General features: G+C 42.5%; 3 protein-coding genes across 3 annotated transcripts; all 3 read right to left on the bottom strand.

The window, feature by feature from the left end:
* Positions 1–46: 46 nt before the first annotated feature.
* On the bottom strand, positions 47–16,699 carry rpgrip1 (RPGR interacting protein 1). The gene is made up of 28 exons (XM_023836453.2): positions 15,828–16,699; positions 14,765–14,967; positions 14,618–14,671; positions 14,414–14,531; positions 14,110–14,312; positions 13,838–13,943; positions 12,893–13,030; positions 12,101–12,206; positions 11,863–11,886; positions 11,477–11,623; positions 10,371–10,444; positions 9,975–10,183; positions 9,557–9,663; positions 9,396–9,446; positions 7,613–7,792; positions 6,831–6,948; positions 6,084–6,593; positions 5,803–5,948; positions 5,277–5,625; positions 4,985–5,154; positions 4,082–4,135; positions 3,619–3,876; positions 3,149–3,236; positions 2,894–2,991; positions 2,525–2,714; positions 1,640–1,724; positions 1,390–1,520; positions 47–1,266 (listed from the first exon to the last, which is right to left on the bottom strand). Exons 2-28 carry the CDS (start codon positions 14,847–14,849, stop codon positions 1,049–1,051), a joined length of 4,017 nt encoding a protein of 1,338 aa, XP_023692221.2. The 5' UTR covers positions 14,850–14,967; positions 15,828–16,699; the 3' UTR covers positions 47–1,048.
* A 116-nt stretch (positions 16,700–16,815) lies between these two features.
* LOC111856470 (E3 ubiquitin-protein ligase TRIM21-like) lies at positions 16,816–21,602 on the bottom strand. Its single transcript, XM_023836455.2, has 7 exons — positions 21,506–21,602; positions 19,448–20,022; positions 18,620–18,715; positions 17,991–18,224; positions 17,755–17,902; positions 17,643–17,669; positions 16,816–17,501 (listed from the first exon to the last, which is right to left on the bottom strand). Exons 2-7 carry the CDS (start codon positions 20,018–20,020, stop codon positions 16,939–16,941), a joined length of 1,641 nt encoding a protein of 546 aa, XP_023692223.2. The 5' UTR covers positions 20,021–20,022; positions 21,506–21,602; the 3' UTR covers positions 16,816–16,938.
* A 1,372-nt stretch (positions 21,603–22,974) lies between these two features.
* On the bottom strand, positions 22,975–26,799 carry LOC111856465 (E3 ubiquitin-protein ligase TRIM39-like). The gene is made up of 7 exons (XM_023836448.2): positions 26,421–26,799; positions 25,348–25,913; positions 25,014–25,109; positions 24,372–24,605; positions 24,124–24,271; positions 23,923–23,949; positions 22,975–23,817 (listed from the first exon to the last, which is right to left on the bottom strand). The coding sequence occupies exons 2-7, from the start codon at positions 25,909–25,911 to the stop codon at positions 23,270–23,272; spliced, it is 1,617 nt and encodes a 538-aa protein (XP_023692216.1). The 5' UTR covers positions 25,912–25,913; positions 26,421–26,799; the 3' UTR covers positions 22,975–23,269.
* Between the last annotated feature and the right edge of the window lie 790 nt (positions 26,800–27,589).

Raw genomic sequence — 27,589 nt, forward strand, 5'->3', positions numbered from 1 at the left:
AGCAACAACCTTGTATGTGTTAGCAAACACCAAGATGGTTCTGTGCAGTCGAGCATGGATGCTGAACTGGAAGTGAGAGCAAGTCAGTTCAATAATTAACATTATTTTGCCAGGCATAATTTGTTCTGGTAGGTGGTTAAGTCTCTGGGAGACTGCTGTAGTAACCTTGAATGTTCCTAGGATAATGTATAAAGCAAAATCCTTATTAAGCTTATTCTATTACTGATCTTACTGGGCTACTGTTGGTCCAAAACCATTTTTATTTTAATGATTTATATACTGTGTGGGTCTATCCCTGAGGTAAGTAGGTAAAATTGGTTTCTTTATTATTTTCATAAATTTGCACTTTATTTTAAGTCAGTGTATAGCAGGGTTAACAGAAAAATTCTATGGATACGTGTTTTTCCTCTCCAATAAATTGGGAATATGAGGATTTAGAACTTAAATCTACAGGGTGAGTGAGCTGTGTAGGGCAGTCTCACATTTACCAGAAAACAATGTTACGGTGATGGAAAATAATTGGAAGTCAGCATGTAAAACATTAATTTCCGCTATAATTTTTAATAGATTTTGACAGATTCCCACTGGGGTGCTTGCTAGTCACATGGCTGTCCCATCCGTCCTTTCTCACCCTCAGATACACTAACTGTATCTCTTGTACTGGCCAGATATGCCTGCTGTTATCTATGTTGGATTGTATCATTTATAGAATTTGGGTCTGCAGGTTAGGTTGCTTTTCCAATTCTTTCTGGTTCAAAAAAAATCCAGCTTCACAAATAGTAAAGCAGATGGATTATGATCCCTTCACTGCTCTAATTCAAGCCATTTAATTGTTTCATAGAGGAGCCACCAGTTGTGCCACGTCATAGATACTAATTAACTGACATCATATATTTTCTAAATGTGGCCATTATCTCCCTTGGATGCTGTATAATTGACAATTCATTCAATTGAGTATCATAACTCTCATTTAGTGTTTCTTTTTAGAATTGTCTGTTTTACTTTCAAACAGCATCACATAAGCACTTTCCAGGTAGCATGTCAATATTTATCTGTTGTGGTTATCACAGTCATCATCCTTCTCAGATTGAAGAGGTTCCATACTCATATCTTCTGCTTCAGTTTTTCCTTCCTCATATTTTTTCTGCTCATCCTCTCTTTCTCTCAAGTTACGATACTCCCAGTAAATTCCTGTCAGAGTCTGAGCTGCTTCCAGAGATACCTTCAGCTTGCCCACCACCTCCAGATCTTCACCCACACTGTAAACTGGGAGACAAACCAGAAAAAAAGGGTGGAGTGAAAGAGACAAAAAGAGTAATACCATGAAATACCATTTTCCCAGAGTATCTTCATAATCGGTGAGACATAATAAAGTAAGAGGACGCTCACTGTCAATTTTGCGCTCAATGACATCATTTCCTGTCAGCAGAAGTTCCTGCAAATCTAGGTAGGCGTGGCCAATATCCACACACTCCTCCTCCTGCTCATCCATTGGCTCACTCACCACTGTGAACTTCAATCTGGATGGAAACAAGTTTCAGCCAGATGACAAAGGAGATATCTATTGAATAACACACTTAACTGCCCCCCCCCCCCCCCACCACAAAAAAAACAACACCAACACAAACTCACAACATACCTTCCATGGTTGGGGTCAGTACCCTCCAGCATAGTGTAGAGATATTGTCTGAGGGGTGCTGCCTCTGCTCTGTCCACATAGATCACTGATAGAGAGAGAGAGAAGGAGGTTTCAAAGGATGGACTAAGACATGAATGAACGTGGAGTAGGACTGTCCATTTTCTTCATCCCCCATTCAGTTGGTTAGATAGGGCTCTGTGCACAGAACTGAGAAAGAAAAGAGCAGTGAATTATGAACAAAGCTTAGAGACTTTTGGGCTTTTAACAGAATCCAGATCTTTGTATTCTTCATCAAAATATAGGCAAGGACTTATGAACAGTAACTTATGCAATATCATAGCAATTACTAAATCTCCCATAGTGGCCTCCAGGACTTTTGTTAGGATCTAAAACAGTGTTCAAACTGCCAGAACTGGGTCCGAACAGAACTGGGGGTGAGATGGGCGGTCTCAAATTCAAATTTAAATTAAATTCAGTTGTGTTAATATAAGCTAGGGTTATTCAAATTATGGTCCACAAGGGCAAAACCCTGCTGATTTTCCAGCATTCCTTTTCCTGTTATCAGTGCATCGTGGCAGCAAAAAAAAAGCAATTACTCTAGTACTTTAACTCAAGTGAAAATTTGACTGAACAACTTTAACTTGAATCAGAGTAATATTTCACCAGGAGTATCTATATTTTGACTCGAGTAATGGAGCTGTGTGCTTTGTCCACCTCTGCTCCCCAAGGACCAGTTTGAGAAACCCTGATCTAAGACGTCCAGGGCTTAGCTGTGACACTAAGAATAGCTCTGATAAACTGATAGATCTCATGATGAAGGCTACTTTAACTAAAGCTCTAAGGATACTATTCTGGTTACTATTTCACAGAGACACATACACACACCTCTTGTGAAGTTGTAATGTATTTCTTCTCCACAAGTTGGTTTACGAAGAGACATAGGTGTCTCTGTGGTTTCCATGGGAACCCCGAACAGGCGGTACTCAACATAAACTTGCTGCACTGACTGGTCAAGAGCAACATTGGAGGTGGAATGAAAAGACAGAGAGAGAATCTCCACATGCAGTTTATTTTCCTGAGGAAGAGTGAAGAAACAAAAATGTTAATCTTTACAAATGAAATACCAAGCATTATATTGTACTAATTTGGTATTGAGATATTGAGAAACAAACTAGGGCAAATTTTTTCTGTACTTGTAAGAAGTATAATATTCTGGTCGTACTTCTCTATTGTGCACAACCCCAGACCCCTTACCTCCACATGCAGCTCAGATGGCTTTGGTACTATGATGACATCACTGTCAGAGGATGCTCTTGATTCACCGGATTCAGTGACATCACTGTCCACATGAACTATTTATGGGAAAACTATTCATGAATCAGCATGAAAAGAAGCTTGAGATCGATAAATAAATAATGAATCAATCTGTTTATTTTTTTTTTCAATCTGAGCTGAACCAGAAAAAAATGAAGATACCAACAAAAGTATAATGAACTGCAAGGTAGTTACCTTTTTCATTTCTCCCACACTCCTCGTCTTCATCCTCTTCTCCCACAGGAGTGTTTGTCCCTGCTTCGTCCTCTACGGACGGACCTTCCTGTTTGGATGATTGCATATTGGGCTTGTAAAGTTTCTGCTATTATGTTTAGGTCCTCCAGCTCTCTAATCCTTTTGTCTTTATTCCTTATTCAGTGCTATTTTCTCTGCTCCTCATTCCTCCAAATCTCACCTTCTTAATCCTACCTAACCTTTTCTTGTTAGTGTTAATTTTTCACATTACTCAATTTTCCTGTTATTCTTGTGATTTCCATCTCTATGCTGCCCAGTTTTACCCCTTTCACAAGGTCAAGCTCTCTTTTTTTCCTCTTTGGGTTGCGCTGGTGGTTCTTTTTGCATGTAGAAGAGATTCTAGGAGTGCTGTAATGAAAAGTGGCCCAGTTCAGTTCATGGCCATATACATTTAAACAAGTATTGATCACCTTGTGTTGGAATTCAAGAATTGGGCTGTTTGCAGGGCGTAGAGAAGTAGGCTGAGGTTTTCCCCGCACCAGGACATGTGACCTCAGGCGTGAGGTTCGCTTCCTGGCAGGTGGCTGCAGGGATGCAACTTGATTTCCGCTTGACACGAGGCAGGGCGTCGCAAGGTCCGCTGACCAATGAGAGGGGCCTCTCTCTGACTCAGGTGCCTTAAAGGGGACACTTCCCGGCCGTCTCAAGATAGCTGATAGAGGCCTGGACTAGAGAAAGAGGGGAAGGTGTTATATTGTCAACCAAAAATCATTAAACAAAAACATGCACCATGTGTACATGCACAAGATTTTATTTCCACTGAATGTGTATGTGAGAGAGAATGCAAAGGCAGCTATATATGTGAAAGTTAGCTGGAACAAATGTGTCTGGGTTTGTATCTGTAATAGAAAGAGGAGTATGTGTGTGACTGACCGGTGTATGGGAGTCTCTGCAAACCATCTCACATTTGGGGAGGCCTGTCTTAGTCTGGCAAACAGGAAGCATAAGAGAAGCAAACTTATATATGCACATCCATCTTCCAACAAGCACTGCGGACATTTTAGAGACAGCAATTCATCTTTGGACTGCAGGAAGAAACTAGAACCCAGAAGACAGTAACACAGTACAGGGAGAATTGAAGGTCATGTGATATATAAGAACCATTTCCATAAAATCCAAAGCTCTTTGGGTAATGTTGATCTGGTCAGGGAGCCATTTAAGTTTAAACACCAGTGGCCTGGACGATTCTGCAAAGACTGTGGAAGACTTACAACTTGTAAATGAAAATTATTTTTGCCAAAAAAGCATGGAACAGGCACTTCCCTTGAAGTACCCCTATAGCCATTGTCTTTCCATGGGGAAACCAATGCCCTAGAGTAGGGGTACCCAACTGCAGTCCTGGAGGGCCAGAGCCCTGTGTAGCTTAGTTCTTTCCCTGTTCCACCATGAATGATTCAGCTGAAGAGCTGTGTGGTAATTAGCACAAGGAGTTGAATCAAGTTTGTTAAATGAGAGGAAACCCAAAAGTGTGCAGGGCTCTGGCCCCCCACGACTGGAGTTGGGCACCCCTGCCCTAGAGACATGTAACGTCTAGATACAGTGTCTGTTTTACACCACCAAATGACCCTAACTGAGTGGTCTTGAGAAAAATTGTTCTACCCACCCATTGGTCCACCTTGCAATGTCTGTAATCACTTTAGATAGTAACCTTGAAAACTCACTTTTTTCACATCATTGGCAGCACACTGTGTAACACAACCAAATTTAACATGCATACTATCTGGCTTATGTACAATCGCTTAAACTGAAAGCCAACGAACACATGCAGTGCTTTACCCTAGGCTTGGCAGTGGGTCTGTGTAGTTGTCTGCTACATTCTTGTTCCTCTCTGTCAATTGCCTTTGTAGTTTGAGATACCTCTGGTGACTGAAAGGGGTACTTCCATCGGAGGGACACTCTGACCATGCCCCTTGGTCTGCCTCCAGAATCTCTAAGCACAAAGTCACCTAACAAGGATAAAAGCCACCAGAAAGTCACCTGACAAGAAATAACTGCAAAGAGGAGAAACTGGCGCAAACCAGCTATACCCCGAGTGAAGGTAGGCAGTACGTAAAATGAAAGTAGATACCTCTGACTTGTCTGCCAACTGACAATGGCCGTAGTGGGATGGGTGTCTTGGCTAGATAGGATGGTGGAAGCCGGTCGTCACGGTCATCAAACACATAGACCCACAGACTGTTACTATGCAGGTAGGCCAGCACGTCTTGGGTCATCGCCAGTGGATAAGACGCTGAGTCATTGAACACAGGGTTTGTGCAGCAAGGGATGGTGGGAGAGACATGTGGCGGCAGATCATAGAGACGGTAGAGCAGGTAGGCATCTGGAAGTAGTCCAGGCCAATGTGCACTGAGGTCAACGCCTCGCTCCAGCACCACTTCTAGCTCGTTAGGAATTCCTCCGCCAAAGTCAAACATCTCCTGTAGCAGAGAGCAACACTAAGTAATAGTCGTCAAACAAGTACAAAGAGAGTAAACTAGTAGCAACTGAAGAATTTTGTGTTACCAGTATAAAGCAGGTATAACAAAAAAAACTATGCACATTATTGTCATAGCTGTCATTCATTACAGAATATTTAACACAATGAATGCTATTACTTCTCTGACGTAGCCTTGCCAACTCAAAGCCCCCTGGGAGGGAGCACTCGGCAAAGTCTGTCTGTCTCCCAGGCTGCAAGTCAGCTGCACAGGTGGGTAGATGCGTACCCAGAACTCCAGAATCCCTATAATCTCACCCCGCACATCTGTAAGGGGTTAAGCACATAACTGTATCATTGACATACAGTGCATTACTTCAGAGATGAGCTGCTTTAACCTAAACTAAAATTGAAAATTGCTTTCAAATATCTCAATCTGAACTTAGGGTGTTTCATCTTGACCTGTGATACTGGCTTTCCCATTCACTCGCTCGCCTCTCCTCTCCATGGCTCCAGACAGTGGGATCCAACCGTCACCGCAAGTTACGAATTGAATCCCGCCAAGAGCCTGGTGCAGCTCTGCCCTGATTCTTCCATCTGCCTTTCCCAGCCTTTCGAAGTCCAGCGGGGAGAGCGGGTAGCGGGAGGTGAAGCCGTAATTGGGCTGCACTCCTGACACCAGAGGAGTGGAGTGCATTTCGAAGTCCAAAAGGGCATAGGTACAAAAGGTCATGACCTTCTGGCCAGAGGCTTCGCGCTCACTGGGCTCCGAGCTTTGTGTCACGGCCCGGAGCCCCGCAGACGTGAAACTGGCTCCGCTCAGGTGAATCTCTAGCAGGGACTCTCCGGGCTGCAGCTGCCCAAAGATCAGGTCATCCTCCCCTTCCTCTTGGCCACCCCCAGCCCAGTTGTACTGAAGTGGAATGGTCCGTTTATAGCTCCTGGGGCTGTAGGCCAAGTCCTTGAGCTGAGCTGAAAGCAGGACAGGAACAGAGAGAACAGCTGTAAAGCCTCATGAACGATAGAAGATCCTTTCACCTCAGGTCCAGCGATGGTTCTCTGCCTCCTAGAGACTTTGCAGAGCCCACACTTTGGGATATCTATATAAAATGGAAAGGGCATTTCATTTTTTCACTTGACCTGTAAAGCTTTTTATTAAAGGTAATGAATCACTTTGCAGAGCAGGTATTAAAAGCACATTACTGTCACCCTGTAAAGTCGTGATTCTTTGGGCTCTTCTTTCCAGCTGTCTGTCTTTCTCTGCTGTCCTCTTCTGACTTTCCTCTCGCTCTCGCTCTGCTCTCTCCTTGACAATGTTCAACTCAGCCTGGCAGTGAAGACAATCTAGTCAGCTCTAAAATACAGATGAAAGACGTATGAAGGTATGGCCATGTTTTGTCATATCTAACCATGACCATATCTGTACACAGATGTGTGTGTGTGTGCATGTGTGCGTGCGTGTGTGTGTGTGTGTGTGTGCGTGTGCGTTTGTGTGTGCCTGTGTGCGTGCGTGCGTGCATGTGTGTGTGTGTGCGTGTGCGTTTGTGCCTGTGTGTGTGCGCGTGCATGTTTGTGTGTATGTGTGTGTGCGTGTGTGTTTGCCTTTGTCTGTGTGTGTCCACCCATCAGAGACAGACCAAATGTAACCAGTAATTAGTGATTTAATAGAATCACGCCACTGCATTCACCCACCCCCCCCCCCCCCACCCCTACCAACAAATATTGTGTATTATACATTGTTCTGCCAATTATCATCTTTGTACAACTAGCTCTCACTATAAATAAGACTGGAGACCTCGATTGAACATTTATGCTGTCGCCCTTTCATGTCATGAACTGCCCACTAGGGGACTCCCCAAGACCTCTTACACAATCCAAACACCAGTGCCCACCCAACATGCCAGATACCCACCCCAGAATGGCATCCTGGAAATGCCACTGCTGTATATATATTGCATATGCATTTTGTTTTTTGTGTGTTTGTGTTGCACCTGGAAATCTTTGTTGATGCGACTTTGCAGAAGCAGCATCTCTCTGGTCTTCCGCAGCTCTAACACAGTCTCTGCGTGTGCAGCCCGAAGATCTGGCAGCTCTCTAACCCCCTCCTCCACCTTCCCATCATCACCCAGAAAGCGCAGTCGTTCCTCCGCTTCATACATGAGCCTGAATTTCTTGAATAGTGAAAGAAAAGCCTGGAACACTCTTTGTTGCAAATCTCCTGTGTCTACTGTGGTAACACCACGTTTCTGCGGAGCCCAGCTCATGACATAACGATAAAAAATATACTTGGTGACAAAAAAATGTAAGCACCCAGAGGTAATGGTCCGATTTGGATGTGATTTTGTACTGGTGCAGACCAGCAATGGGCATGGTTCGATTTGCAAGGAGCTGGCACGTCTAGTCACCAGACACAGAGGATGCCTCGTAGACGCATTAGACAGCATTACCAGCACTTGACAGAGTTTGATCGGGGTCACATTGTGGGTTTGCATGAGGCTGGGTGGTCGTATCGTGCAATTGCCCGGCATGTGGGGCATGCAGATGTCACAGTCGCCAATGTTGGAACCAATGGGCACGTGAGGGTACCCCCACACGTCATGAAGGTTCCGGTCACCCAAGACAGACCACACCAAGGGAGGATCGTCATATTGTGTGGCAAACATTACAGAACCCCATGTCATCCTGCACCATGTTTCGACAAGTGGCATCAGCCGGACTATGGGTTCACTGTCCCATGCGTAGGCTGCTGTTAGCACCAGCGCAGAGACGGCTGCATTTGGAGTGGTTCCATAACTGCAAGGCATGGACTGATGACGGGTGGCATTATAACATGTTCAGTGATAAATCTCGGTTCTGCATTACCATGAATGGCCGTCATGTACGCGTATGGTGGCACAGAGGGGAGACGATCAATACTGCCAATGTTGTGGAAAGACACACCAGCGTTACTCCTGGCATCATGGTGTGGGGAGTCATAGGGCATGACATCATGGTGTGGGGAGTCATAGGGTATGACATCATGGTGTGGGGAGACATAGGGTATGACATCATGGTGTGGGGAGCCATAGGGTATGACATCATGGTGTGGGGAGCCATAGGGTATGACATCATGGTGTGGGGAGCCATAGGGTATGACATCATGGTGTGGGGAGCCATAGGGTATGACATCATGGTGTGGGGAGTCATAGGGTATAACTTCAGGTCATCTCTGGTAGTGATTCGGGGGACCCTGACCGCACAGCGCTACGTCAGTGACATCCTGCATCCACATGTCTTACCCCTCCTGAGCCAGCACCCTGCTATAGTCTTTCAACAAGACATGTGTGTCTATGGGCGGCCTGTGGCATGTTGAGGTCCTCTAGTGGCCAGCCAGGTCCCCCAGTCTTTCCCCAATCAAACATGTGCAGGATCAGCTTGGACATCAACTCAGACACAGTCCCAATGGCCAGTTACAACAGCTGTGGGCCGACTTGCCACAGGAGAGGATACAAGCACTGTGCCTATACTGCCAACTCTGTTGTCCATTTGATCTGATATTATAACCATTGCGATACAGTCACATGACCTTTCACCATGTGCAGATTCATTTCATTTCTACCATTGCGTCTTGGTGCTTAACTTTTTTTGTCACTGAGTGTAGTAAATCGTGCCCACATTGTGGGAACAAACTAGCAAAATGTGCCCATGATATATAATTTTTATTGTTATGTCATGAATGAGGCTCTGCATGTTTCAGATGAACGTTTAAAAATTGCATCTTCAGTCAGGGTATACCTTAATTTGCAAAAGTGTTTCACTGAGGTCCTCAACGCTCATATCAAATGCCTGAAGTAAGGAAGACAGATAAAACATTTGAATGAGGACTATTGTCATTGTATACAAATAATTAAGTCGGGAGTATCAAATACTATCTGAACTATGTCATGACTTGGTACCTCAGCCACTGAATCCAGTTTCTCTTGCAGTGATGTCACTATCTCTTTGCAGTGCAGGACTTCCTTTTCCAGAGAAGCATGCTTTTCCTGTTCTGACTCTTTGGTGTCTTTTGGAAAGGGTCAGCAAAACAAAGAGGAAGTAAAAGGATAAAGAGCAAGACACAAAGCGACAAGACATAAAGCAGCTCCACCTGCTTTATTGAACTAAACCATTATACCTGACAAACACGTTCTTCTAATAAATACTTAAACAAGTTTCATTCAAACACCTCAAAAATTTCTTCAGTTAAAGCATTCAGAGATACTGAAGCATGTACAAAAATACATACTATTTAATGAAATACCAAGAAACTATGCTTTCATGCTCATATGGACACAGAAGAACACAGGAACCTTCACATGAAGGTGTCTCACTGACTTCTCTCTCGTTGCTGCAGTTCTTCGATGCTGTTGGTCTCCTGCTGCATTCTCTTCCGCTCCTTCTCTAGCCTCTCCTTCTCCTGTCGCTCAACTCTGAGCTCCTCCTGCAGTCTGTGAATCTCCACCCTCCACGTCTGCTCCTGCAGCACTTGGTTCTTGTCCATTTGGCCCGCGTGCATTTTCTGATGGTCCTGGGCAGTGATAGTGCTGAAAAGAGAGGAATAGTCACTGGAACAACTTGCAAGGATATATATGCCTGCATATTTTGGCCAAGATGCTATCTTCATGAGAAAATGAGAATATGATGTTTCTTCAGGTTTTACTTACAGTAAGATATCAGATCATTACATCAGAATTTTTGGTCGTCAGCTCATACAAAAAAAAAAAAACTCACCTTTCCAGAAGTCCATCATAACTGTCCTTCAGCAGGTTCCTCTCCCTTTCCAGGTCAGCCACGCGTTCTTGGAACTGAGGGAAAGAGAGGGGGACAAGGCTTTGGAAGCACACATAACATCTAAATTTAATTCCCCGATACCCAGTACTTTATATGAATCATATTATATCCTTAATACATTCTTAAAATGAAGCTCTAATATGTATCCCCCTTCAAGCAGAATTAATTTACAGTGAGCTCTAGAATTTTTGGCACCCTTCATGAATAATGTATAAAATAAACAACAGTCACAATAATTAAAATGTCCTGCATGAGCATTTGGGGAAACTGTATACTGTAATTTTAACACAATTTGTCTAAGAGAAAACATTTCTCTGTTGATTTGGGATGCATGTTTGAGGTCAGTGTCTTATTGGTCTATGACCAAGTCTCAAATGACAAATTGGTTTTGGAAAAAAATATCCTGGCACTTAATGATATTTGTTATGAACACGGCCCACTAGTGAAAATAATACCAAACTATCAGTGATCAAGCACTATATACCATGTGGACGTCAGGTGCTTTGCCTTGCATGCAGTCCTCCTTTGACAGCAATCATGACAGTTTGGTTTTATTTTAGCTATTCTTCAGGGTTGATAATAATTTTGAAAAACCTGTACTTCGCAGTAAAAATTATACTACTCAAAATGTTAAGGGTTTGAAACATTTAGGTAGAATAAAAATATACAGCTTCCCCAAATGTTTGAACAAACCATTTCAATCAATTGTGAATTGTGTGTAATATTTTCATTTTTATGAAGCACTAATAATGCTTGAGTTAACTCCAACTGTATCCACTTCATTTCCCAACATGTGTTGCCCGCAAAGGCAATATTTACTGTAAAAAGTATTTTGTCCTTTGCTATTTTTTCAGACCAGGAACCACTTGTTGAGATTCTTTGTATTGTCCAGAAACATATTCTTACGGGATATTTTAGGACAATATTTCAGGGATTTGTGGTTCCTTGCCAATATTTCATTTTTTTTAAATGCTTATCGGCATGGAGTTTAATCAATGAAAAAACCTTAATAATTAGGTTCTGCTCTATTTTAAAAACTGCAGTACCTCCTCCAAAGCTTGCACCGATACCGTGGCAGTACTCAACTGGCCTTCCATAGTTAACGTCTTCTGTCGTTCTTGTTTCAACTCTTCTGTTAATTCCCCCACCTTCTGCAGAAGAGCCTCTTGACACTCCTTAAGTGCCTTTTGACTCTTTGGCAAAGATTTTTAATACAAAAACAAAAACTGAATATACTGTACAAAAACCTTTGATCAAATGGGCAACTTTAGTGCGATCAGCTGAAATGCATTCAAGGAAACAAATACTGTATAGTAAGAATAACCTATTTAGTCATATAATGTTAAATAACAACGTGTCTCACAAGTTGTAATAACTGGATAATTGAGAGAAAACCCCATTGTGTGTTTATTGTATGTCTGGTGTCTCTTACCTCTACTAGCCTGGCTTCATATGACTGCAGGGAAAGGAAAAGCAGAGTGTGAGGGATTTAAAAGCAAATCAAAACAATTCTGTTAACTAATGAAATAGTCACAGCTGACACACAGGTACCTTACAGACTGTAATTAAGCCAGAGTGCAGAGAGCATGTTTGTGGCCTATAAAAACTGCCTCCAAATCAAACACTGGTATCAGACAGAGCCTGATGTTGACTCTCTGGGCAGGCCTTACCTCCCGCAGCACATTAACCTTCTCCTGAATAACTAGCAGGGCCGCTCCCTTATCTGCCAACTGTTTCTGTAGGTGAATCACATCCAGGTTTTCCTGTATTGCCACTCTACAGAAGGGAGATGAGCGTATATCACACAGAGGCAGGTGCACGGATGAATAACTGGAATACACCTGCTTGAATTCCACATGACTACATGTATGGGCAGGCAGGGTTTAGCCAGGCAGAGTGGAGTTGTACCTTATATATGTATTGGTAGCCATCTATGGTTACTTGAAAATTCGGTAACACTTTAGCTTCGTGATACAGGCCCATGTTTTCTGCTTAGTTCAAAGTACCCCAGTTTAATTTAATTTGTCTGCTAATGGTTTTAGCGGAAAGTTAAAAGTTAGCGGAAATGCTAATCCACCAAGGAAAAGATTAGCTTTGTTAATTAGCGGTTAGCAGATTGGCGGCACCCTGCCCACCGCTGATAATTTGATAACATAAGTAATTTCTAAATCATTACAGTATTCTTTATAAAAGTGCATTTTTTTACGTTTGGAATAATTTCCAAGAAGGCATATTTTAACATGCATGTAAAGGAAGGAGTTTGAAGATGCTTTGCATGATGAGTGATGGTACTGATACAAGGGAAAGAATTGGGTTTTTTTTTAATACTGAACCACCGTGATGGCTGGTATGCAACTGATTGTTACTCTACTGAAAATGCATGCACAGATTCTGAACACTGGTTGGCAAAGGACACCTCAGCATGCAGACACATGTACGTAGAGATGCAGACATCAGCACACCTGTTGTTACCAGCCTGTTGTCTCCTTAGCTCCCTCAAGGCCTCCGTAACCTCGCTCTCCCTCTCTCTGACGGAGTCTGTCATCGACAGGGCAGTCAGCTCCAGCTCCTCCACACTTGACTGCTGCATGCTGGTGGCACTGCTGGGGTATGTGGAGAGACTGTTGCATATGGAGCAAATTTAGAAGGTGGGGTTTAGCTAAGCTGTGGCCGTAACGTTGTCGATGCCTGTCACGGTGGCAATCCCCAAACCCGTTGATGGGCACTAGTGGTAAAGGGAACTGTCAGGCTGAAGTAGGAGGCCTTCCAAGATTGGTTGGCTGGTGGGAGTCCTGAAGCAGCTGACAAGTACTGGCATTCTGACAGTTGCTGAAGCAAAAAACATGGTGTGGGAGGAGTTTGGGGAGGCCATGGAAAATGACTTTTCATCGGCCTTAAAAAGATTCTGGCAAACCGTCAGGTGACCCAGGAAAGCAAAGCAGGGCTTTACTCAAGTTATTTACAGCAGGGATGGAGAAATGTTGACCTCAAATTGGGATACAGTCATGCAGTGCAAGGAGTATTTTGAGGACCACCTGATCCCACTGATACACCTTCCTAGGAGGATAAGAAGCAGGTGGATGGATGGATGGACAGACGGATGGATAGGCTAGACTAAAGGTCCCCAAGAGGTGGCCCATGGGCCAAATCTAGACCACAGTAGTCACCCTCTTCCCACTGTTTGGCAAATTTTATCTGCATATGAAAAAACCTAAACCAGAATGACAGAACAATACCAGGGGCGGTGGCCTGTAGGCTTTGTGTTATTCATAACATTTGGCCCTCGGGGAACAATAATTGGGGAACTCTGTGCCAGACCCTTAGTACAAATCCTTTGCACAAATGTTAACCCCTTTAGTGTAAGCTCACAGCTAGGCCATGTACACCCCACAGGCAAACATACTCACGGCCTCCCCATCTCTCCATGACTGTCGGCCTGGGAAATCAGTCCACAGTGGGGAGGTGCAGTCAGGGCAGCCCTCCGAACCCCCCTACTTCTGTCCGGGACGCGACCTAACAGTACAAAGGAGGAACTGGTATGTTGATGTGCTGTCATATATAAACAAAAATGTATACATACATACTATAGCAGGGAAACTTCAATGACAACCATCAGTACAGAATGCTGAAAGTTACTATATCGCCTTCTAACTTCCATGTTTTGCATTCTTTCACCGACCTCTCACTCGGGAATGGGCCCTGTTCCCCAGCTCTAGGAATTGCTGCTTGGCCAGGTCCAGCTTGCTCTGCAGCGCCTCCTTCTGGGTCTCCAGCGTGGCCACGCGGGCCTCTAGTTCCTGCACGGTCTCATCCAGTTCCTTCTCCCAGGCACCGCCTGCCCCAGGATGTCTCTGCTGCAGCTGCATTACCTTAGTGGACAATCTAGGGAGACACAAGTGCTTTTTAGGCTGGAAACCAAATCAATTTACACCTAGTGGCAGCCGCTACTTGAGAAATCATTCCGTGTGCCTCCATGCCAGCACCTGCGCATCTTCCGCTCCTGTGTGCGGCAGTGCTGTTTCAAGATGGTGTCCTCCTCCTGTAGGCGAGAGCACTGGTCCTCCAGCTGCTCTCTTGACATACGGTACATGGGCCAGCGATCTGGTAAAATTTTACAGTCAACATTAATGCTACTTTATTTAGATGGTTTAGTCTGGTGGAAAAACTCCACTTTGTCGTCATCATACCTTTAATCTTCAGAACCTGGGGCTTCCTCATTGACTTCACATTCCTGGGGGAAGCTGGCAGAAAGCGACAGGTAACTTACATACACAAACACACATAGGTACTTAGAAGCACATACTGTACAGGCAGACATACAGAATGTGCCTCACCATACACTGAAGGCACGAGACCTCCTCTTGGACCGAGATCTCTTACTGGAAGGTCCCCTGCAGTCTCATCCACGGCCAATGGCATCGTGGCACAGGTAGAGGGGCAGCCAATCAGCAATTCTTTAGAAGGTGGTCTTGGTGATCATCCAGGATCAGTCACATTTGCATACTCACACACACTGGCCCATTAATCTGTTGAAGCCCTGAAAACAATTAATATGTCTATTTTAAATTGATGTTAAAATGATTTCAGGAAAGAATTCCATTGCCATACATGTATCGATAATTAACATAATGTCATATTGGGCTGTTTCACATAGCAAGTGAGTCATATTATGAATCACCAACATTATAAGAGTAAAATTAAGTATGTGCCGAACTGGCTTAGGATTTGTATAAAGCTTTCAGCCCTTAGTTAAAAAGAAATTCAAATTCAAAATGATGTTCACCAACCCATTCTTGTGCTGAAAGTTACCCTCAAAGATCTGACAAACTTGTTTGACTTGAACAGCAACTGTGATATTTCATGAATATAACCATCACTGGATGTGGATGCCCCTGTCACGGAGACTGAGAAACCCCAGCCTAATCTCCCATCTGTCCCGGGTCAGCAGACTGTTACACATCCCCTGTCAATCCAGCCGCGTCGCCAATCACATTACACCAACAGAATGAATACCTGATGCAAATGATGCTTTTTTGTTAAACATTTATTCAAAATAAGAACATATCTAAAAGTTTGCCTAAATACAAATGTCTATTAAACATTACGACAACATACATGATTAATAATATTTATATATATCAATATTATATCAATAGTATATGTTGATGCATTTACACTACTTCATTGATTTAAACATGCCAAAAACATTCATGTACGATTGGGACAATGCATGCTTTGTAGACATTCTTCACCAATAAAAGCTATCTGAAGATCTCGGTGTCCGCTGCTCATATCTGTCACACACCCCAAAGTGTGTTTCCTGGTATCTCAATGCGGGTTCAGCAGGTAAGACAATGCTGCAGCTCACTTAGCTGGAGGTATATATTGTCAAATTACCTGTTTTACGCTGAGGCAGCCCTGCTCCAAAACGAAGATTATTCAGGCTGGACCAGGTGATCCTGATGCTTGATGGTATCCAGAAGCTCAGTCGCAGCAGAAGGTGCTGTCGCTTTCACTCCCCCGTCACTTGCCACACTTTTTCGTATCAATGTGTCTGGTCTGACAAAATTCCCTCTTGTTGCAGCTTCTGCACACCCCTCTCGGGCTGGTGCTGGTAGCGTGTGTCGCCCCACTTCCAGTCACGCTGGAGCACCAGAGCTAATCTGTTTGGCCTGCTAATAAACTGTGGCCACCTGTGTCTGTAATCAGATTATGGCGGATGAAGACTGGAAAGGGTGGATGGAGGACTACAGAGCAGCAGGGGTGAGGGACTGGGGGAGGGTAGAGGAGAAAGAATCAATGTGCATGTTTAGGGGTGAGAAAGAGACTGGGTGTGTAATGAAAGCTTTTGAAAATACCATCCATCCATCCATCCATTTTCCAACTGTAAATGGCCATGAGGAAGCCGGGAGCCAACCCCAGGCAGCAGAGGAAACAGGCAGTCCATCACATGCTCATTATGGGTTGTATTCAACTCAGTGTATAGATTTGCAATGCCAACTTGCTTGAATGGAAAAGAATAGTAATATGTTACTAATCCCTATGGGGAAATTCTCTTTTTCCCCCACAGAGCCCCATCTTGCTCTCCACACAGGTGACAACAAACCTAGGGGTCACAGCGAAGGGGCAGCCACCATGGGGCAGCCGGGGTTAGGGCCCTTGCTCAAGGGCCCACGGACATGTGACTATTCTGCCAAGGTTGGGCTCAAACTAGCACCCTTCTGATCATAGGCCCAGAGGCTTAGCCCACTGAGCCACACAAATTTGTCAGAAATGTTTTACATAATGGCCAGGGACAGGTGAAGAACATTGTTCTACAAACCCAAGCAAAGGTAAAATATACATATAATTTTTTCCACAGGAGAAAACATGAGAAAACATGACCTTTTGCTGTGCATTTGTGGATTTTAATTTTCCAACACAGACAAAAATTCTACTTCTTTTTACAGTTTCTTTAACTCTGAATAACTCTTTACTTAATTCTGACATTTTCATATCTAGTGTACAGTTACAGACAAACGCCTTCCTCTCTAACACTGACAGGAGAAATGACAAGTGGAGCTTCGTTGTCACCATTATCATTCAAATCAGGGTTGAAAAACGGCAGAATCTTCTCCGTGAAGATGCAGCCATGGAAAGTGTATATATGGGACTTGGCCTCTACATTGTAAAATGAGACCTGGCCAGCCTCGTAATCCACATATAGCCCGACCTTCTGGGGCTTAGCGTCTACGGTGAGCATGACAGCCTCGTCAGCACACGCCCTGTATTCATTCATCCTTCTCAAACATACAGTCCAGTAGCCGTCCTGGGGGGTCAATCTGACCACACCCTTCCTCTTCACTGATGCACTGGCCACTCCTAAGTCCCACGCCGTTTTCTGCCCCACCTCCACCTCCCAATAATGTCGCCCCGAGGAGAAGCTTTCCTTCCCGAGAACAATGGGCGCAGTGTCAAACCTCTCTGGGGTGTCGGGGAGATGCTGCTGACTGTTGCCATCCTTTACTTGTTTTCCATCCACAGACATGACAAGCCAAGCGTTTGCCGTCTTAGGGTCCAGAGTCACGTTCACTGTTGGGTACAGAATAGGCTGTCAAGTTCAAGAATTTCCCTTCTGGGATCAATAAAGTTCATCCAATGAAATCTAAGGTGTAGATGGTGATCTTAACAGCCACACCACATCTAATAGCTTTAAGGAAGTGACATATATACCTGCATACTGGGAGATCCTCATCAGCTCTGTGAAAAGTAAACATTATATATGTGATGTACGTATTGTTTAACTCAATAAAATTTAATTCAGTAAGGAATGAAAAAAGATGACCTTTTTCACAAAGTTTGATCTCTTGCATCTTGAGAAGACTCTCCAGTCTAGACACAGCACTTCTTACTGTCCCCACAAACAGCTCTGAGTGAACAGTGATATCAGACCAGCTTTTGGTCTGTGGGATACTGCAGAGGGATGGCAAACCCTAAACCCACAGGTGGGATAATCCATTAGCATGGAGAAGTGTTTAGGTTCATCTCTAGATACAGCCATATGGACTGATGGATACTGACCTGTAGAAAGTAGATGTGGTCCTCAGTCTGAGAGAGCTCTTCCAGCTCAGTGTATCTCTTGTGTAGCTCAGCAATTTCCTTCCCCAGCTCTTCAATGAGCCCTTTAGTTCTCTGTTCTGCTGCTTTCTGCTTCTCCTCCATCATCTGAATGAGTTGTGCTTGGCTTTTTTCAATGGAGCGTACCAGATCGGTGAAGACCTGCACACATTCCTCAGTCTCCCTCTTTGTGTTGGTCTGGTGGGGGATTAATCAAAAACTATAAAATGAGATGAACTTCTAGACTTTTAATAAGTCACATACAGACGTTCCTCTACTTATGAACTTTCAACCAAATTGTGTTTGTTGGGCTCCCGTTTCCTGTCTGCAACATCAATTTTTTTTTTCCGTGCAACAATTCTGGGTAGTATGGCTTCTGGCCGCTACTCCCACTGCGCAGCAGTGTAGCGTGCATACTCCCAGCATCCTAGCTCTTTGTACTTGCGTATACCCTTATAATGATGTTGAATAACGATTTATGAATATTTCAAGTTACGAATAGTCGTTCGGAATGTATCTCGTTCGTAAGTAGAGGAGCATCTGTACTTTGAACACTACTAAACTCAAAGGAGAAAAAGTACGCTGGAACTGACCTTACTGAGCTTCACAGACTGCTTGAGATCCTCCACTTTTTTCAGTCTGACCTGGATCATCTGCTGAATCTCTGTTCCTGTCACCCCTACCTGATTCTGCCAATAATAAGTAAAAATATTTAATATAAAACATAAGATGGAAGCACACTGCATTCAAAAAAGAAAGAGAATAGGCAACTCATCTCATAATTATGAATTAGTATCTCGTAATTGTGAGATCAGCAAGCAAACAAACAAATTAGGACAAAATAATAACCAGATTTATTTATCTTTGTACTGACTAGTTCTGCCCTGCCCTGATATTTGACACCAGCTAAGTTAGCTAGGCAATTCATTCAGAGAGAAGCTGCACACACCGCTTGTGGGTTGCCAGGTTGCAGTGGCATATGTATTGAAATTGCATGTTTGACAATGTGAGGGTTGTGTGTTTATATCATGTTTCATACACAGTCTGGCAACCCGGGTAATGTCAGATGAACGAAAGTTATGGATCCATGTATGATGATTATTTATAAAGATTGAGAGGTAAATTAAGGGAGTTTACCTGGAGAATAAATAATAATAACTACAACAACAATAATAATAGTACAATAAAACAAGAGAGCACCAGTTGATGTCCTTGACACATGGGAAAAACCCGGAAAAAACAGGAATGTCGGCGGGAATGCAGGCATCTCATAATTATAAGACCTTTTCTCATTTCTTTAACTCTTTTCTCATTACGAGATAGTGTCTTTTTTTCTTTTGTGAATGCAATGCGCTTCCTAAATAACAACACTGTATCTTAAAAATTAAATATGTTCAGAAGAATTTTATTATTTTACTCACCTTCCTCACAGCCCACTCTCGCTCCACAGGGACAGTGTCGTGTTTCTCGTGCTCTGTCTCAGTGCACAGCACACAGACGCACATCTGATCTTGCTTGCAGAACAGCTGAAGGGGCCTCTCATGCTTCTTGCACATTCTGTCCTCCAGGTTCTTCACAGGGTCCACCAGCTTGTGTCTCTTCAGGGCTGCGACTCTCAGATGAGGCTCCAGATGTGTCTTGCAGTAAGAGGTCAGACACACCAAGCAGGACTTTTGGGCCCTGAGTTTCTGCCCAGTGCAGACATCACAGGGCACTTCAGGTCTAGGGGAGATTGTTCCAGAACCATTGGCTGTCCTTTTCTTGAACTGTTCAACCATTTCCTTAGCAAATGTATTCTCACGTAGCTCTGGTCTTTCAAGGAAGATCTCCTCACATTTTGGGCACCTAAGAATTTCACTGCAATCCCAGAACTTATTTATACAGCTTATACAAAAGCTGTGTCCACATGGAGTGGAGACGGGACTGGTGAACACGTTTGAGCATATGAAGCACTTGAACTGCTCTTCAGACATAAGAGTTCCTGAAGATGCCATTCCTGAAAAGAAAAATGTATCTTTTCTAAAAATTGTGCCAAGTGATAAATTTCAGCGTTCCTGTGTCATCATAAACACATGGAAAGAAAATGCCCTGATTGCAATTCTGAAGATAATTAGTAATTTCCTTTTAACTGTAACCATTTTAGCTATTATCGTTATAATTGATGTTTTTCATTTTTATTTTTTTCCACAAAGGATAATTTAAAATTATGTTTTATATATGTTTTCGTCAAAGGCAGTTTGTCAAATGCCTTATCATGGGGTCAACATATTGTGCTTTAATAACCATTCACTTAAACTGGTCAGAGACAATGGGCGCAATTCCTCATCGCTAGCGCAGACACTCGGTTCAAAACCGGATACAGCATTCTCATTATTTACAATACTGGACGACTGCGTAGCATACGAAATTTGTGAAACCAAAAAGTCACAAAAAACGGGCATGCGACATGTTTTTAATTCATTTCTTTTCACCATTACCCTACACCCGATAGGTTAAGCAGTATGAAGTTAGGAACTGACTCTGAACTGCAGAAGCGCCGTGATGGTCACTATAGGAAATGAGCAATAAGCCAATGAAACTGAAGGGTGGCTGCGCATCAGCCAATGGCTGTAGAGAGAGATGGTTCGGCATGAAGGTGAAAACGCACGTCAATCAAAAAAGAGTGAAAAAAGGGTAATTTAAAACCTGTCTCGTGCACTTTGCGTGACACCGATTATGCTCCGATGGCGCGTGTGCTCTACGGTGCGCTAAGTTTGTTCCTGTTCTCTAATCCTGTGTGAAAATATAAATACAAGCAGTTCCCAGGCTACGAATTATACATCCGTTACCTGTCTTTAAGTCGAATTTATAGGCAAGATGGAAAAATAATAACACAGTACATAATAATAATTATAATAATGTATACAATGACAATTAAAGTAACTGAACAAAGTACTGTACTGTTCCTCGACCCGACGAACCCCTGCAGTCGCAATGAGCGTCGCAAAATAATGCATTAGTTCTTTATTACGAACCATTGAATTTAACCGGAATTTTAAGTATTATACGCTTTAGGGTTGTCCGTTCTTAAGTACTAGTTGTCGGTATGTCGGGCGTTTTCAACTCGGTGACTGCCAGTATAATAATTAAGTCTGTTGGTAATGCATGTACTTCTGAAATAATGATTGAAAGAATTATAATATTTTTGATTGATACAGACAGCATTCACTGCCTTCTGCTGGCAAGCGCTTGTATATATATATATATAACCAGATACACTTGTAGTACCTCTAATAATGTCACTTACAAAATCCAACAGTCCAAAGTGCAGCATATGGTAACGTAAATGACGTATTTCATGGTTCAGATATTGCAGAAATACACAAGCTGCCTTAGCGTGTGGTTTCACTTAGTTGTACCTGCTACTTAATTGTAGCTGGCAGTTTCCAAAGAGCAGAAGTTACCAAAATCATAAAGTTTAAAACTGATATTTCACTGACCTTTCAATCAGAGTGTGCCTCGATCTTCTCGAGGTGTGTCAGGTTCTAATTTGTTGAGGGAGTTTCAGTTCCTCCCATCTCTGTCACTGGAAGTCAGTCTCTTTATCTTTTTTTATAGTGAATGGGTGGAGCTGAAAAGAATAACAGCACTTAGAGGAAGATTGTATTTGGACAAGCTAAATGTGCTCATATGTCCATTAGCTGTTGCAGCAATCAGTGTCCTTTGCCTTTATTCTAGACATACACTACCAGTCAAAAGTTTGGACACACCAAGCTGCCTACAAAGGAGAGTGATAGAGTATCACATAATATGACCTGGCCACCTGACCTAAACCCAGCAGAAATGGTTTTGGAGGAGACTGACCGGAGAGTAAAGTAAAAGTGCCCAATAGGTGTGTGAATATACATAAACCTCTTTATGGGTAGGTATGTCCAAACTTTTGACTGATACTGTATGCCAGAAGCCTTTCTGCTGTCACTGGTTCTTGTCTTTTTTTTAGGTTATACATTTTTTAAAGGGCTTAGTAGGTATCAGTTCCATACCTTCAGGGTGGTCAGTTTCCCAGCTGTGCTCAGTGTACACTTTCAGTATTTTGGGGCTTCTCAGCAAGTTAAAGAGCATCTGTAGGTGAACATTATGCATGTCCTGTCTGTGCTTGTGTGGGTTTTATTCGTAGTGTGTGTACCTAGCAGCCTATCCACAGTCTTATTCCTCCTGCTTCCTAGAATCCATGTTCAGTTTTACCTTTTATTGGATAAATAATTATGTAAAATGGATAAAAACAAGATTAACCTTTTAAGAGCGGGAATTATTCAAACCGACAGTGTCTATATTTTGCTCTTTTTGGATTTTGGGTGACACAAGGACTCACTGAATAATACTGTCACCTCATAGCTCGAGGATTGGGGGTTTAATGCCACCAACACTCTTTGTGTTTGGAGTTTGCTTGTTCTCTTCGTGTTATATGGTTTTTCTCCCACCCCTCTAGTTCACCCCTGCAGTTTAAGTAAATTCTGTGGTAGTAATAAATGATGCTGTTGCCAATAATACAATGTGACTTGAATATTGTTATTATATGTTATGGGGACATATTGCCTCTGCAGGAGAAATGCAAGATTCTCATCATAATCTGTCTGGAACTTAATATCTGAGGAACTTAATCTGTAAAAGTGTAATGCCTTGTTATTGTGTGAGACAATAACTACAACAATGACAATACATTACATCACCATACATCACATGGGCCTTTCAGAGGGCTGGATAACCTGCAGTTGCTCCCGCCTTAGGTCACCTATATGTCAGATAAAATGTTTAGTCTGGCAAACTGTACTCCTGTGGCAAACCCTTCCTAGTTTAATAATTTAATATTTATTACTAATAAGGAAGATCAGTTGGATGGATGATTATTATTATTGCTATCATTGTTAAATAATTATAGTAAAAATAAACTAATATGAAATACCACAAGTCCCTGAAGAATTCAGTTTTATTTGAAGATACAAAATGTACCATACATACCCGGCTCGTGCAAGAAAAAAAAAACAATTCATCACAATGATTGATCACTAATAATGTGCCAGTATTAATGCTTTTACTATAACATCCTTACACAAAATTGAGGTTAGTTTTTTTTTATGAAACACTTTAAAGCAAATGAGCAAATATCTTAGCCGTGCAGCTGATTCTCACATACAGAAACCTTTTTTACTTAGAAAAAAAAAATACAATTTCGAATGCACATTATTAGACTTTAAATGTGGCAGTCACTGTGCATGGGAGATGGATGAGATGATCAGGGGACTGGAATTGTTAACACCATCATTGTGACAGGGGCTGAAGAATGGATACAGTTTACCTTTGAAGGTATAACCAGTGAAGGTGCAGATGGAAGACCTTTTGTCTACATTGTAGAAGGAGACCTGCCCCTGCTCATAATCCACATACACCCCCACCTTCTGGGGCTTCTCGGCAAGAGAGAGAGCAACAGGAGGTGAGCAGTTTGCTGAGTATTCAGTCCCATTCCTATGCCAAATTGTCCAAAATCCATTTTCTGGGAACGCAGTAAGCTCTCCTTTCCTGTTGATGGATTCTCGAACCACGCCAAGGTCCCAGTTTGTCTTATTCTTGACCACTACCTCCCAGTAATGACGCCCAGTCGTGAAGCCTTCGGTCGCCATGACGCACAGACAACAGTCAAACCTTTGCGGGTTGTCGGGAACATTTCGCACAGTGTCTCCATCATGCACCCTCTTTCCATCCTTTGATAACAGCAGGGTTGGGTGTGCTGTCTTGGGGTCAAAGGTCACATCGACTGCATAGAGTAAAATTTTGGTACTTCATAAATCATGTATGGGCAAAATACGGTCAGTTTTAGTTCATTTTAATGATAATTATTCATTTTCAAGAAGCCACCCACCAGCATATTTCTGTATTCTCCTGAGTTCTGTGACAGAAGACACAAAAGCAAATCCTCTTACTGATAGTCAATATAAGATCTGTAAATGCAATTCAATAGGCTATGGTAGTAATATGAAGGTTAGATAGTTTTACTTGCATTAGTATGTTTCTGGTGTAATATTTTAATTGTGATCCGTAAGTGAATAAATATGGTACAAACCACTTTGTAGCTGTTCATCTATTACTTTGCTGATGTGTTCCCCAAGCTGACCATACACATTCCACTTGGTCCCCACACAATGGTCAGTGTGAATAATGATATCAGACCAATCTTTGGTCTGTGGATCATCACAGGGGGGTGGGAAACTCTACAGTAACAGGGTATATAATTCATCAGCATGGAAGTTGTGTAGCCTCATCTCTAAATGGATCCACATAGAGCAGTAGCTGATAGTAAAGCTCACTGACCTGTAGGAAGTAGATGTGGTCCTCAGTTTGAGAGAGCTCTTCCAGCTCAGTGCTTCTCCTCTGTAGCTCAGTGATTTCCGCTTCCATCTCTTTAATGAGATCTGCAGCCCTCCGTTCTGCGGCTTTCTGCTTCTCCTCTATCACCTCAAGGAGTTCTACTCGAGTTCTCTCAATGGATTGTATTAGATCGGTGAAGACTCGCACACTGTCCTCAATCTCCTTTTCTGTTCTAACCTTTTGGGAGGCAAACAGGGGATACTGTAAAACCAGAAATGTGATGGGGGGGTTAGTGGTTACTACTTTGGCATCAATGGTTGTTGGTTTGATTCCCAGCATGGCTCTGTTTGTAGAATTTCCATGTTTTTGCTTTGTTTTCTTAGGTTTCTGTTGGGGAATAATGTGGTTTTCTCCAAAAATGTACATTAAGTGACTTGGTGTCACCTGATTGGCCCTAGTTTGTTACTTTGTGCCCCGGCATCCCATTGAGAGTGTCGCCTGCCCTTCGTTTTCTGGGACAGCCTCCAGAGTCAGTGTGATCCTGCACTTCAGAAGTGTTTATGCAAAAATGTATTAATCGAAATGTGATCATGACCCGTTAAGGAAATCTGTCTCAATGTTTGTTGAATAAAAATGATGATTCACCTTGCTCCGCTTTACCAGCTGCTCAATCTCTTCTACTTTCTTCACTCTATCCTGAATCATCTGTTGAATGCCCATCCTTCTCTTTTCCAAGTGAATCTGTAAAAAAAGAAAAAAGAATAAATAAATACAATCAAACAATACATCTATCGAACTGTGTGTTTGTGTGCTGTAGAATGAAACCTGCACAACACGAAGAGAACATGCAAACTCCACACAGAGTGTGAAGCTGGGATTCGAACCCGCAGCGTTGGGGATGAGCCACAGTGTTACCCACTGAACCACCAAGCGACCCTGAAAAATACATGTGACAGAAGAATATCACCGTTTTACTCACCTTCTTCACAGCCCATTGTCGCTCCACAGGGACAGTGTCGTGTTTCTCGTGCTCTGTCTCAGTGCACAGCACACAGACGCACATCTGATCTTGCTTGCAGAACAGCTGAAGGGGCCTCTCATGCTCCTTGCACATCCTGTCCTCCAGGTTCTTCACAGGGTCCACCAGCTTGTGTCTCTTCAGGGTTGCGACTCTCAGATGAGGCTCAAGATGTGTCTCGCAGTAAGAGGTCAGACACACCAAGCAGGACTTTTGGGCCCTGAGTTTCTGCCCAGTGCAGACATCACAGGGCACCTCTCCAGTCGCAACAGAACAATTGACAAGCATCCTTCTGAAATGATTTGCTATTTCAGCGATGCAAGTATTTACATGGAGTTCAGGTGTATTCTCAAAGCACCTCATACACATTGGGCAGCGTGACTGAGTTTGCTTGCTCCAGTACTCCCTGATACAGGCCATGCAGAAGCTGTGCCCACATGGCAGTGAGATGGGGCTTATGAACACATCTAAGCAGATGGAGCAGTGATACAGCTCCTCAGGTAGGAGGAGGCCGGAAGATGCCATTTCTGGAGAAGTAATCGCAGAGGATTTCTGAGATTTACACCTTATAGTCATATCATTACAGTAATATATAACAAGTGCATTATGATCGCCTATTAAAAATGCATCAGTGTAATGGAGAACGATTTAAATATATTCAGATTATTTTTTCCTGCTATGTCGATTTATATACCAATGGAGAAAAAAATATTTAACTGGAGGTTACTGTGTGCACTATATGTTAAAATCCATAGATTGTAGTGTTTCAGAATCAACTGAAAAAATGCAAAACTTTTGTGAACAGACCAAACTGAAAACAAATTTTATGTCCTTAATCTGACTTTACATATTACATTGTTGGATTATTACTTAAATGTATGCAGACAAGTATTTAAATTAATAAACTTTGTGTTTATATGCTATTAACACATTATTTTTGTAATACATGAAAACTTAACAACAAGGCCACTGAAAAATAAGAATTGATAATACTAGAAGTCAGTAAAGCACAAGCCATCATCTGTGTTGCTCACCTACTGAGCAGGGTCCCTGTGCTCCCAGATCTATTTCCAAACAGGCCACACTTTAAAGATCCCCGTTTTCCCTGTTTTTACTTTCACTTCAGTGGCGTGACGTGGCGGAGGCCCCGCCCACCCAAAGCGGCAGCTTCCCCTTGCGTGTGTGGGTGTGTCTAGACTTTAAAGGCACAGAGTCACCGTGATCCCTCAGTACAATCACCTGGCCGAATAAGTGGCGGTTTTTATGAATGACTGCATATATAGTAGTGTTGCATTTTGTGGCAGTTTTGTGTTTCAGTTTCAGTGCTGTGGTTTCTTCCTGAAGCCCTTATCTCCAGAGATCACTAAATACAAAAGAACTAATCCACCTGGGGAGAAATCAAGATTCACATGACTACTGGCTTCCACTTACCACAATGACAAAGTAAATAATTGGCTTCATCAATCAGCAACATGATGCAGCTGTTTTACTGTAATGAGTCTCTTTATTAGGAACACCTGACTAGTCTTTGAGAAGTCTTTAAATCTGCTTGCAGTTTTTGGCTACAGAAGTATGCTAGAATCCTCCAAATGAAGTGCTTAATTGGTGAGAAATAAAATAACATTATTATCAGATTTCAAGGTATATTATCATAATATAGGGATTCATAACCATCAACTTGCTTTATTTTTCAAGGGCTATTATCTATTAAATAAATAGTTCAACAGCAACACTTAATTATGTTAATATTATTACATTATATTCTGAATTTGATTAAAAATTAGTATAGAAAAAGACATTCCTTTCTAATACAACTCTATAAGAAAGAAAATACTGTGCTTATATGATTTTACTCTTCAGTAGGCATTTTTCAATTTTTCAATTGTTTCAATAAAAACATTTACTAGTTATTAAATGCAGGATTTGAATAGTTAAATATAATGGCTGAATTGTGTAATAGATATTGCGTTTGGAAAGAACAGACTTGCCTAAAACCAATCTTAGGGTGACCAGATAATCAAGTCAGGGAGGACACTCTGTACACTACCGTGTTAATTGAAGAAAAATTCATCCCCTTGTTTTCACTTACCATTGGTGACAAATTCATGATAATTAATAGGAGACTGACTAATCAGCACATAGTAGGTACTCATTGCTTAAGTGAAATCCAGATGCTTTTCACTGAAATTGTAGTTTACAAATG

The sequence above is a fragment of the Paramormyrops kingsleyae genome, chromosome 12 (assembly GCF_048594095.1).
Source record: "Paramormyrops kingsleyae isolate MSU_618 chromosome 12, PKINGS_0.4, whole genome shotgun sequence".
In the NCBI taxonomy this organism is placed as follows: domain Eukaryota; kingdom Metazoa; phylum Chordata; class Actinopteri; order Osteoglossiformes; family Mormyridae; genus Paramormyrops; species Paramormyrops kingsleyae.

Bases quoted from the DNA above. Each gene is read 5' to 3' on its own strand.
- rpgrip1 (XM_023836453.2), bottom strand. From the start codon at position 14,849: ATGCCATTGGCCGTGGATGAGACTGCAGGGGACCTTCCAGTAAGAGAT. The intron at 14,313-14,413 runs GTGCTGGCATGG...GTGTCTCCCTAG, and splicing joins CAGGAGCGGAAGATGCGCAG to ATTGTCCACTAAGGTAATGC. The intron at 6,594-6,830 runs GTGACAGTAATG...TCCTGCTTTCAG, and splicing joins AAGAATCACGACTTTACAGG to CTCAGCTCAAGGACTTGGCC.
- LOC111856470 (XM_023836455.2), bottom strand. From the start codon at position 20,020: ATGGCATCTTCAGGAACTCTTATGTCTGAAGAGCAGTTCAAGTGCTTC. The intron at 18,716-19,447 runs GTGAGTAAAATA...TATTATTGGCAG, and splicing joins GAGAGTGGGCTGTGAGGAAG to AATCAGGTAGGGGTGACAGG. The intron at 17,903-17,990 runs GTCAGTATCCAT...CTGTGGGTTTAG, and splicing joins ACCACATCTACTTTCTACAG to GGTTTGCCATCCCTCTGCAG.
- LOC111856465 (XM_023836448.2), bottom strand. From the start codon at position 25,911: ATGGCATCTTCCGGCCTCCTCCTACCTGAGGAGCTGTATCACTGCTCC. The intron at 24,272-24,371 runs GTCAGTGAGCTT...CTGTTACTGTAG, and splicing joins ACCACATCTACTTCCTACAG to AGTTTCCCACCCCCCTGTGA. The intron at 23,950-24,123 runs GTTTGTACCATA...CTTCTGTCACAG, and splicing joins AGATGAACAGCTACAAAGTG to AACTCAGGAGAATACAGAAA.